Genomic DNA, 12,383 nt, shown 5'->3' with positions numbered 1-12,383 from the left:
GGTGCCAACAGTGTATACATCCACACAAAGAAAAAATATTTCACTTAGCTTATGTGGTTTTGTTACAATGTTGGTCAAATTTAAAAAGTCATTTTTGTTCTGCGCAACTACTTTTTTGCAAGAAAGAAGTACAATGCTAAACTGATTTTAGATAACTAAAATTGTATCTAAATGTTGTCAATATGCATGATATTTCATCCATGTTATGTGTATGTTATCATAGAATTGATATAATTTAATTTACAATTATTGTTGAACAAATAATTTAATAATTGAAATGATTTTTTTATTGGTGGAGTAATGATCACCATTTAATGTTAAAGGTAAGTTTTATAATTTAGAAACATGTGTCATATATTTAAGTGACATCTCATGCTGTGTGGATAACATGTTTAAGTCTGTTAGCTTGTATCACTTTTTTACTTTAAAAAATAACACCATCAATGATTTAAAAATGAAATCTGATTAAACATCTACTGAAGCTGTGTCTCCTCTGGCTGATAGCTTTTAGAACTGTAATAAAAACCAGCAACATCCATTCTTAAGTGGACCTATTTCTCCTTCATTGAAGTTGCTTATGAGTAGATCCACATCTTTTGATTCTCTATCCCCTTGCTGAACTGGTACATTTTATCTAGGGCCAAGACTAGTAAAAAAGCAACTGAGATGTATACTACAGCAAAAATACAGTAGTATCATATGTACTTCAAATAGGCCAACAGATGAAGACAGAACATTGTACAAGGATTGTAGTAATTTAGTAATAAATCTAAAACGAACAAAGTCCTAGAGCTATAAAGAAAATATAGGACTACTAACATGTTTGAATATTAGTAATATTGGTAATAAAAATTCGCTTGAAAAGCAATCAAAAGGCTAAATGTTTAATATAGAATTACCCTATTGGTTTATATTTTAAAGACCAAATGATAGGCAAATGGAATTTTATATTAGATTCTAGATCTATATCAAGCTTTAAAATTTAAGAAAAATGTGGAAAGTACACAAGTTACTATAATGATAGCTAATATAAAATACAGAACTCATTCAAGAACAACATAGATCTATATCTAGGCCATACAATTAAAATGAAACAATAATTCAACTTGAAAAATTTCGCAGAAATCTATTTTTAGATCTAACTCAAAATTACAAAAAAAATGAATCTAAATAGAAAATATGCGCACAAAGTCAACAAAAAATCATAGTTTTATCAATATAAAATATAATTCTATAATTTAAAATGATTTTAAAGTCAGATTCGTGTGGATGTTGCTGGATTTACAAATCAATTCAATTGAGAGCAATGGCGTCATTAACAACACAAGTACACTTCCGGTTTTAACCTCTGTCTTTCCCGGTAGTCGTAAAATGGCTTAAGCCTATACTTTCTAAACTATTTATAAAAAAATACCTTGCTATCGATTAACATTATGAAAATTTACACACATAAAGAAAAATGGTGATTATGGTCGGAGGGCTTTTTATTGGCCTTCCTTGTTAGTAAGTTTTTATGGTACAAAAAGTTTTACGTAGCCAAAGTTTGGCTCCAAAAATCCGTTTTCACCTTCAACAAAATCTCAAAACAAAAATACCGTAACATATGAAATCCATTTGTTTTTCAGAATCAGTCATCAAATTATTAGTAGCATCGGCGATTTATAATAAAAAAAATTTTTTTCGATCATCACCCGCGACCGCACGGCTAAATCAACGAAACTCGGTATGGGCAGAAAACTCTCGTTTTTAGTGCCTCAAAATCTACGTCATCCAAGTCCCTAATAGGCTACCTAAAGTCTAAATCGGTAAATCTATTGACGAATTAAATAGGCCTATAAATAATGAATGCCTTTATTTTATTAGGCTATATTTATATAATATAATATGGGCCTAAATTGCCCTAAATATTTATATAGGCCCTAGGTCATAAGCCTAATAATCTATATATATAATTCTCTTCTGGGAGACGTTAGAAAACAAGCTGCAAAACGCGCCTTGCAGTCCCCTCTCTTCCTCACTATCACTACCCCCCACCCCCTACATGGTCTGGTGAGCGATGGTTCACTCTAAATGTTTACAATCCGGGTTTAGTGATGGCTATTAGGAGCAGATAATTTAGTTTGAAACGATTTTAAACTTAGAGGAGGTAACTAAGAGGAGGCTGCTTTCACTGGGGGGGGGGGGGGGGGGGGGGAGTATAGGGTAAGGGTTGGGGGAAAAGGGGGGGGTAGTGTTTTAAAGCAAATATTTTCAGTGGCAGCATTGGTACTGTCGAATTCACAAATTATGAATTACTGAAAAGTAGATAATAAAACAACTAAATAGCGGCGTATGATACGCAGCGGGTCGGCTCGTTAATAATAATTTGGCTGCTAGCTCGAACAACTGAAGTTCGTATCTCAGTTTAGTCATGTGAATGTAGGACGTGTCTGAGTCCACTCAGCTCTGATCGGTTCCAAACTTACCTTGGGGAAAGTGTAGAGGTGGCTGAGCATCATGCTGACCACACAATCTGGGTCCCTTCATAGGGTCAAGGTCAAAAAACAAACTTGACTTCATCTGCCCAATGTCAGAATTGTATCTAAAATATGTAGAATCTCATAAAAGGTCTTAAATAAAAAAAATATAATTACTCACTCCCCTACACAAAATGTCAGAACCTACTCACCTCAAACTTTAACCTACCTACACTCCCTAAAATTAAAAATATACTTTCAAAAATGTTAACTGAGCTGGGTCAACATTAAGAATTTCATTCAATTTTTAATTGCTATTTACTAAATTGTCTCTAAAATATGCAAAATAATTGTTAACATTCTGATTAAAAAATTACAAAATTGTAATGGCACCCATTGTTATGAAAGTATGAAACCAATTAACACTATGAATTTATTTTGGTACCCTCTATTTAACTAATAATTTGCAGTACCAATTTTCATTTGAGTAGTTTATTGAATACAATTTTAATATTCTTATACTAATAAACTTTTTCACGCATTTTATTTTCTTTACTATTTTTAAGAGTCCGCAAGGTAATTATCAAAGAATCGGTTTTGACCAGGTGCGTAAAATTGTTCAGTCAGAAGGACGTACAGCTCGTAACTTGGTTCAGTATAATGTTCCTGTACTTGAACAGCAGACAGAACAACTAGGAAGTGGAGGTATGAGCATTTATACAGTTCATGCAATCCTCTATTGTACTCTGTGTGTAATCATATTTAGCATTATTTTGTGTTTCCTGTTTTGTTTGTATTTGTACAGCTGCAAGTGGTAGCTCCCGTTCATCTAGCCAACAAAAGAGAGAAGGGTCTTCATCACGCTGTCACTCACATCGCACCCCACCACCAGGATCACGCTTTCGTCACAGGTCCTTATCTGATATGGCAAAGTCACCTAGATCTGATGCTGGTTCAAAGAAAAATGACCTCAGAGCCAGATACTGGAAGTATATGTTTGATAATTTTCAAAGGGCAGTAGACTCCATTTATCAGACCTGTGAGCAAGATGAGAGTGTGGTTGAGTGCAAGGTATGTTGAAGTTTTTCTATTCATTAAATTTAGTTCAGTTTTAAAAACCCAATGTGTTTTAATTAATTGATAGAAGCTGTTAAAATTTTATATTTTTGTAAAAATAATTAAAACCTGCATAGTGATTATATAAGTTATTTCTCTATAATAAATACTTTTTTAAAGAGCCTATGTATTTTCTTTTAAAAAATAGTTTGTTTAATTCAAAGATAAGATGCTTCATTTTTACTTTCTCGTATATACGAAGTATAGAGAAAGTCTTGTAATCGTGCAAAAAAAAAAAATCGAGATTTTTGCAAATCTCGACGTTTTACATCTCACTGATACGGAAAAACATAATTTTGCAATCTTGTCCGTATGTCTGTGTGTCTGTGTGTGTGTCTGTGTGTGTGTGTGTGTGTGTGTCCGTGTGTAAACACGATAACTTGAGTACCGTTACAGCTAGGTTGATGAAATTTCATATACAAGTATTTTATCAAAATCGTAGATCCGTATCAACTTTTGAGCGATTTCGGATAACCGGAAGTGGTACTTTTTCTACTTTGAATTTTTCAAAAGCCTATAACTTGAGTACTATTTCAGATAGATAAATGAAATTTGATATGCAAGTAAAAGATCTAATTCTCTACCTTCTGTCAAATTTTGAGTAATTTCCGTTGACTGGAAGTAGTACTTTACGCTACTTCCGATTTCTCAAAAAACTAATGTAAATTTTAAAAGTACTAATAATATTGCGCACTATTATGCGCTTTTTTATTTCGCGTTCACTTGGTGTGCAATTAATTTGTCTACGAGATTTTATTCTATTTTTAAAACTTTAAGTATTTAACATGGATTAAAAATCATGTCTATAGCCCGAGTTCCCATCCCCTGTTATTTTATATAAGAATATTCGAGAAAGTTTAGGGGAGATCACTCCCGGTTTATTACCTATAGATTTTAAATAATACTATTTTATTTCATAGGAAGTAATCATGATGCTTGAGCAAAGTACAAAAGATTTTAAAGCACTGATTGAAACATTAATAATGATGAAAGCATATGAGGATTCAGCCAAGGATGGGGACAGGCCACCAGCTGTTGCTTGGGAAGTTAGAAAAATGTCTCCTAACAAACATGCCCCTTCTTCACCAGCTCCAGCAGGACAACCACAGTAAGTTGTCTGGTACAATATTAATCAGTTTCTGTGCAGTATATTATGGTACATTTTTAAACACAAGTTTAAACTGCAATTAAGTGTTTGCTGTTTTAATTGTTCCTAAGAACAAGTGGTTGCACATGATAACTTGGTACTTGAAATGAATACACACTTGTTGGCATCTGTATTTCTTAGCTCACAGACTTCATAAGCTGAGCTCCTGCTAGCCACTAAAATTAGTCTGTCCTACTTTAAAAGCATTTACTAGGTCTCTAACAAAAAAAAAGTCATTTCACTTTAAAATTGTTAAGTGTTTAAATTCAAGGTACCACTTTATGTTGGATGATGTTTGTTTTGAAACACCATAAGAGGGTCTTGCTTTATATAATTATGTTTGTTATAAGTCTTGTACAGGGTTCGTACGCAGTCTGGAAAGTCTGGAAAAAGTCTTGAATTTTGAAAAGTGAATTTAAGACTTAAAAAAGTCTGGAAAATCGCTAGTTTTTGGGCAGGATTTTTTAAAAGTCTGGAAAAAGTCTGGAATCTAGTTTTAGAAACAAAACTTCGTAGTCCATATTTTCCAACTTAAAAAATTGCTATTTTTAAGTGAATTTACTCCAATTTTTTCCCCGCGCTATTGCGCGGGTTTACACTATGTTGTGACGTTTTTCCGCTGGTTCGCAGAAAAAATGCTCAGTTACTACGTCATTGGGAGAAGGGGGGAAGGGAGGGAAGAGATATTTTGTGGCATGACTGACCGTGTGAATGTGTTACAAGTACTTACAATTGTCATTTAATAAAAGAATGATCGCCCTCAGAATTGTTAGGCTCTCGTTACCCGCTATTTTTTCCTCGTTTGAGTTTGCATGCAGGCAGTCATAACAAAAGTTATGGGGGAGATGTGTGAGTGGTAGTTTAGATATAATGTATCAGTCTGTAAGGCGTCATCCATTTATGACTTACAACAATTTTTCGGATTTTAGACCCCCCCCTTCCCCACCCCCCCCCCTTCCCCATTCCCCCCGCCCTCTGTCCACACGCATTCACTTACTTTGGATTAATATTAACATTTATAAGATTAATAAGTCGCAAGGCCTCCTTGGGTTCATACCTGTATTTCTGTTTGCTTCAGCTTAACAAAGAGGTACTATTTTTATTAAGGAGTCGTCCATAAATGACGTCACACTCCGGAAAGTCGGGAGGAGGGTTTCAGAAAGTGTGACGACAAGCTCTTGCAATAATGTTAGGGCACCGTGTTTTGTTTACACGCTGTGATGGTTTTTAAAACACCAACACAGTCGTCTTAATTTTACTTTCTACTCACAAGATACAAGTTTTATGTTTGTTTTAGAATGTAATCACAAAATCTTCTGACCCCTTCCCCCCTCCATGTGTACGTCATAAATGGATGACCCCTTTAATTTTAATTCATCTTCCATTAAACTGTTTTTTGAAATCTTTGCAAATGCTGACGATTAAAGTTAGACTACCCCGCCCCTCCTTGTAACATCGGTCCTTTGTGTGAACTCACCGTGACCCCAAGTGCGTAGTTGGTACCGCTTGGTAAGTAGGGTGGGGGAGGGGGTATAAGTCACAGCACAGTTCCTGTTATGACCTATTAAATAGGCATACTGAAGTCTAGACTACTATGACCTCACAGTGACCCCTTCACCGTGTCGTGTCTGGGGGGGGGGGGGGGGGAAGAAGGATACCGGCAACTTTTTTTTAATTGCAGACCCGTTTCTCAGCTATTACTATAAGCACAAACAGTGAATGATTTTTAAAAAATTTTTTTTGCTCTACATTTTTTTTACAAGTAGCCTATATTTATTTAGGCTACTTAACAAGAGCAGACCTAAATTAATACATTACATTATTATTCTTTATAGTAATTAACTCTCACTATTATGCAATACCATTTTAATGATAGTTTAATTGAAAACATAAGCAATTAGATCAGGAACAGATTACATAAGTCTAATGTTGGAAACAAAATAGTTGCATCATTTTAATCAATTATTTTAATTGTTAAAATTTTAGGTAGGGTGGAGTAGGCAAACTTAGAAAAAATGTTTTTTTGTCAATTTGGCTAGAGAAAGTTCACTGTGAATATAGCCTAAAATAAATGTCAATTTAGTATAAGTAATTATAATGACAGTACAAATAGTGCATCATTTTAAAAAATTATTCGCTAACACATTATCTGTCTAAAGTCTGGAATTTTTCGAAAAAAGTCTGGAAAATGTCTGGAAAAAGTCTGGAATTTCATTTTCAAAAAGCAGTACGAACCCTGCTTGTAATACCTAGATAAAAAGTATAGGTTTAATACCTCTTATATAACTGCTAATTTCTAGGCCTAAATTCCATTCTGATAGATCAGGCAACAGTTGGGCTGATAAAGTGAGGGGAGTGAGGGCAATCACTTTCTCAACTGGCGCAGATGAGGCTGTGACCCTACAGAAGACACCTGTGATGGAGGAGAGTGCTGCACCTGTAGTCAAGGCTTCAAGTTTACCTAATCCAGTTGAAGGTACATTATGTTCAATTCACTCTAGGCCCATAAATATGTTGTATGTATTCAATATGAAGTGTTTAGTTTGTTACTATTTCTCACAGCCACAGACTCTTAAGTACAATGACAAGCTGTTACTTGATAATTTACAATTCTAAAAATGAAATCTTCAGTAGTTAATAAGTAGACGTTAAAAAATACTTTTGTTCTCAAGACACCATAGATGAAGACGGCTGGGAAACAGTACAAAGAGGCAGGCTGAGAGCTAGACAATCCCCTTGTCAAAAATCAACAGAAAACTTAGCACCCAACATCAAAAGTGCCAAAAGGAATTTAATGCGCTCCATGAGCGTTCCAGACCAGGCTAACATCAAAACCCCGAGGGAAAAGCCAGAAAAATCTCACCAAAAAAATTTACGCGCTGTATCTGAAAGGCATCTACCAGCAACTAGCTCAGGACCAACTCGTGAGAGAGCTTGCAGCAAAGACAGCGAGAAGGAGAACATTCCAGCATCGAACTTGAACAGCATGGACTCCTCCAGCACAAATAGCCCCACAGAGTCGTCCAGCACAGTCACATACAGCAGCTCTGTAAATCCTGCTAAATCTATGGCTCTTACTGATGCTCTGTCAGCAGACAAATCACTCAAGGATTCCTTAGACTTAGATATAGAGAACGTTAGTATTGTAAGTATCAAAGATTTTACTTTAAATTAAATATAGACACGTTCTTTCTTTAAAAATACATTTATTCAAGTAACACATTTGCATAACATGAATAAAAAGACATTTATATGCTTACATTTACATAAAATTAATTAAAAAAATTTCAGGACATTGACCTGGTTCTTGATGAAGAATTTCATTTGAGTAATGAACTAGAAAAAGCACAAGAATCAGCTTTGGCCTATGCTGTCCTAGAGGAGGAAAACTGGCTAAAGGAGTTGGCAAGAGAGCAAAGTTCTCAAGTTGAGGAAGACTTAGAAGAAAACAGTGATTTAGCGGTAATATTATTTTTGCTTAATTGCTGAGTCAGTGAGTGTAATTAATATAATTGAGCTGATAAATTAATGTATTGAGAGTACGGTTTTTAAGTATAATGTGGTTTGTACAATTTTTTTGTACAATTTTTAGAATACTAACAGTTCAATGGAATCTGCAACTGCTGTTATTACTGACTGGGATTCTTTAGTTGCTGTGCATGAAGGTACAATTTTTCTGTTAATTATACATATACTGTATTATAAGTTTTGTTAGTAGAATGTGTAATTTGATGTATACATAATTGTTACATATTTCTTTAGCTTTTATAACAAACATTGTTGCTGCAAAGTTCCAATGTTTTCTATTTTCTCAGCTGAAATGAAGCAGAGTAGTATGTTGTCCTGGGGGGAGTTGGTTGAAGCAGAAGAGGCCAGGACTCCTGGACATGGCGTCCATATGCATGAGAAACTTTCATCACCTTCTAGAAAAAGGTGAAAATCTCACACTTCTAATGTATAATCTAATTTAGTTTAGAATTTTTACTTACAAGTCTGCAGTGAAGTGTATGTTAAAACCAACTTGAAGCCAAATTTTCATTAATTTTTTATTTAGATCACCAACTGAATCTAGGCGACGTCATGAAGAAAAACAAGCTAAAGCACAAGAACTTAGGGGAAAACTCATGCAAGAAAAAGCAGAGCGCCTCAGGGATTTATCAAAGAAGGCGTGTTAAAATTATTCTTGCTTATTGAGACCACTAACATTTGTATATTTTAATTCCTCTTAAAAGTTTATATTAATTCTGATTTAATAGTTTCACTTTATATGAACTCTATTAGATGTAAAATCACCCTCTTAAAAAAGACTTTTAAAAGTCATTTCAAGTTTGATAAAAATTATATGTTACTTGTGGCCATTGTTTTATAAAGCTTTCACAATCAAATAATAAATGAAAGTAATATAAAAGCTTCAGAGAACTATTTTTATGAAATTTGAAGTAGCGAAAATAGTCATTACCTGTAATAGTTGATCTGATGATGGCCCTCAGGTAGAAGAGGTGAGAGCTTATAAAGAGGAGTTGATGAGGCAGAGTAAGACACTGTTGGAACACAAATTACAGCGAGCTGAAGAGAAACGTCAGTTACAACTCAAGCTTAAGGCACGGAAAGCACATGAGGAGGAAGCAAAGGTGAGATTTAAAAATGTAATATAAAGACACATGACATGCTGTAAATATTGTCTCTCATACAGACTTACAGTAGTCCTGCACTCCTTGTATGTAAACACTTCTACATTTCTTTTTAACTGTCTTGTTTGTTTGTAGTATTGTATTTATTTTCAGTAATGCATAGCATTATTTTAAACAAAAAAAGATGTAAAAAGGTCTTTGAAGAGCGATATTACAAAAAGAATTTTGTAGTTTTAAAGAATAAATTTACGACCCATAGAGCCACATTTAAACAGCGCCACAAATATTTAAAAAAAATGTGTTTAAATTTAAATCGTTACTAACTTAACGTGTAAAGTAAAACTGCGCAACTAAGATCAAATACAACTGGTTAAATTTTATGTTGTTGAAATGTTTTAACCATTAATTTAAAACGTATTTGTATAGATTAAATAAAATGATAAAAACTAAGCATATTTATAAAGGCAATATTTTTTTGGCTTTGTGTAGTAGCTTGTGTCTTATATACAACACACCATTTTGCTTCATATTAGCCCTTTGTAACTTCATCATAACATCAGTGATGAGTTTTGTTGATTTGTTAAGTTTACTTTTCTTTGTAAAAAATCATCATAACTCTTTACTATCATCCTAATTAAAGAAAGCTGTAACTTCTATCTAAGGATGGAGTCTCAGTACAGTTTGCATGTTGTCTCTATTCTTGTTTTGTTGAAACATTACCTCCCATGGCATGTTAAAGTCATCATCTGCTTTGTTGTTTTCCAAACAGTTCCATCGAAGGCATGTTCATGTGTCATCTGCGTTATCATTAAAATTGCTTTGATCAATGTTAAAGCCAAGCTTCTTGTTTTATTTTGTGGCCAGGCAAACGAGATAGCTTTTATCAACAGCCTTGAAGCACAGAACAAGCGGCATGACATCATGTCAAAACATCAGGAATCTGAGGCTCGGCTACATGAGTTGATGGTATGCATGATACCGCTTCTCTGTGCTTGCTGTTTTATTTTTAAACTTTTGTCACAAAAATTCAGAATGCTTGCTTGTTTGTTTTACATTTTTTTATTAGTTGATTTTAATATCAACTTTTTTTCTGATTCAACACAAAAATGTTTATTTTTAGCTGCTCACATGCACCTGGTACAACAAACTTTTGTTATTTGTTTGAAAAAATGTTTGAAAAAATGTTTGAAAATTGATTTGTTTTTTTGGGGTTCAGTAATGTTCTGCTTATACTTTTTTGATTGTTCAGAGTCTTGTTTTTTTCTAGGCATTGGACAGAAATATTTTTCAAAAACTTATCTGTGTAAAAAATATGGATGAATAAATGTGGGAAACTATTTGTTATTAAGATTTAATATTATTGTTATGTGGTGTCTGATTTTTAGGAATAAAGTGCACTTTTATTTATGTTGTATACAGGAAGAACGCATGCGCAAGCTTGAAGAGAAACAAGCTAAAGAAGCAGCAGTAGAAGAGAGAAGAAAAGCTCTGGAAGCAGACAGGAAAGCACGGCTGTTAGAAATGCAAGAGAAAAGAAAACTTCGTGATGCTAGGATAGAACAGCAACAAATTGAAAAGGAGAAGGAAAGGTTGGAAGCTGTTCGCGCAAGAGGAAAGTAAGTATTTCATTTCAGTTTTTATTTTTAACATTTTTTTTAACCTAACTGGTTGTAACATAAACCTTATTATTTTATTCCAGAGAAAGAGAGGAAAGAATAGCAGCTCTAAATGCAATGCAGGAAGCCCATAAGCAAGTTTTACAAAAGAAGATCCAACAAAAGGTTTGGATTTTAATAACTTAATAATTGTAAACAATTTGAGCAGTTTCATCTAATTCATTTTATTTGTCAACAATTATTGTAAGATCAGTCTTTACAACAACTTACGCAGTTTCATTTAATTTAATTGTTTGTTAATAATTGTTGTCTGATCAGTCTGTACAGTTACTAACTTTCCTCTTGCAGCAAGACGAAACTACTCAACGACATGAAGAACATTTGCAACAGATCAGAGGTCGGGCGTTTGAAATGAGTGTCATGAGACACTCAACAGAAGACCATAATGATGCACCTAAATTAACACCTTATGACAGAAACAAGCTTTGCTCCATTTGTAATGTACTGGTAAGTAACAAGACTATGGTTCATTAATGCAAGAATCATTACTACAACATTGCTGTTACATGCCCAAAGGAAATTGTATATTAGTTGTTTTTTTTTTAATTTCTCAGTACATTTTTGAAATGTTGAAGAGTGAAATTTCTAAAACTATAAGGCAAACATTTTATAGCACCTTTGTGGATTAAAGACTTAAAATTATATGGTGATGGAAGGGGGGTGGGAATCTTGGTTAACAATAGGCTACAAATTTTGTATGAGTATAAATTTAACTTGAATTCCACCAAAAGCCATGTTATGATTCATATTGTATTGTAATGGGGTGGTAAAGATAAATCCAATACAATGTACGGTTATATTAAACAAAAAAATCTTTGCATCCTTGAAATATTCCATTGCAGTTATATGTAAAATAATAAATCTAGTTGTTAAGTAATGAATCATAATCTAGTTGGTTTTTTTGTTTTTGTAAAATAATGTAGATTCCATCTGAAGTTTACCTGCTAAGTCACTTAAGAGGCAAAAAGCACCAGCAAGCTCTGAAAGATAATAGCGGTGGAAAAGAAATGACTAAACAAGATATTGTGAGTATTATTAATGCTGCATGATAATCATATTTGTTTTCAAATAAAAAAAAATTTTAAATTAAAAAATGAAAAGTCTCCTTCTTGGTGATTTGTGCTCTTAGCTGAAAGATAGTGTTCATAGTGTTGGTGGTCTTTCAATTAAAATGTCATAATTTGTATTCTCATTGCAGGAAACCTTTAATCTGAAACACATTGTTGATGCACCTGACAACAGCAATCATCCAAAGATCGTTACAGAAAAAGAAAGACAAAAAGCGCTGAAAAAACGATGTAAAAAACTGCGACAAAGAATGGTTACCAGGTTTGTTTAAATATCTAGTTGACTAAAT

General features: G+C 33.6%; 1 protein-coding gene across 4 annotated transcripts in view; it reads left to right on the top strand.

The window, feature by feature from the left end:
• The window catches only part of LOC131944723 (S phase cyclin A-associated protein in the endoplasmic reticulum), a 51,172-nt gene that overhangs the window by 1,450 nt on the left and 37,339 nt on the right, over positions 1 to 12,383 (top strand). For 3 of the 4 annotated variants that reach the window (XM_059305515.1, XM_059305514.1, XM_059305517.1), the window contains exons 2-17: positions 3,023 to 3,161; positions 3,262 to 3,527; positions 4,493 to 4,680; positions 7,041 to 7,195; positions 7,392 to 7,864; positions 8,011 to 8,181; positions 8,312 to 8,384; positions 8,535 to 8,652; positions 8,774 to 8,885; positions 9,210 to 9,350; positions 10,215 to 10,316; positions 10,770 to 10,966; positions 11,050 to 11,131; positions 11,315 to 11,473; positions 11,950 to 12,051; positions 12,225 to 12,355. In XM_059305515.1, the coding sequence (XP_059161498.1) occupies positions 3,023 to 3,161; positions 3,262 to 3,527; positions 4,493 to 4,680; positions 7,041 to 7,195; positions 7,392 to 7,864; positions 8,011 to 8,181; positions 8,312 to 8,384; positions 8,535 to 8,652; positions 8,774 to 8,885; positions 9,210 to 9,350; positions 10,215 to 10,316; positions 10,770 to 10,966; positions 11,050 to 11,131; positions 11,315 to 11,473; positions 11,950 to 12,051; positions 12,225 to 12,355 (2,609 nt within the window). The remainder of the gene's footprint in view (positions 1 to 3,022; positions 3,162 to 3,261; positions 3,528 to 4,492; positions 4,681 to 7,040; positions 7,196 to 7,391; positions 7,865 to 8,010; positions 8,182 to 8,311; positions 8,385 to 8,534; positions 8,653 to 8,773; positions 8,886 to 9,209; positions 9,351 to 10,214; positions 10,317 to 10,769; positions 10,967 to 11,049; positions 11,132 to 11,314; positions 11,474 to 11,949; positions 12,052 to 12,224; positions 12,356 to 12,383) is intronic. The other variant, XM_059305516.1, reaches the window with a different exon arrangement.

This window comes from Physella acuta, unplaced genomic scaffold (assembly GCF_028476545.2).
Source record: "Physella acuta isolate Inbredline_101_S28 unplaced genomic scaffold, ASM2847654v3 ptg000506l, whole genome shotgun sequence".
Classification (NCBI taxonomy): Eukaryota; Metazoa; Mollusca; class Gastropoda; family Physidae; genus Physella; species Physella acuta.
Note: the sequence above shows the minus strand (reverse complement) of the source record. Positions and strands in the feature narration are given on the sequence as shown.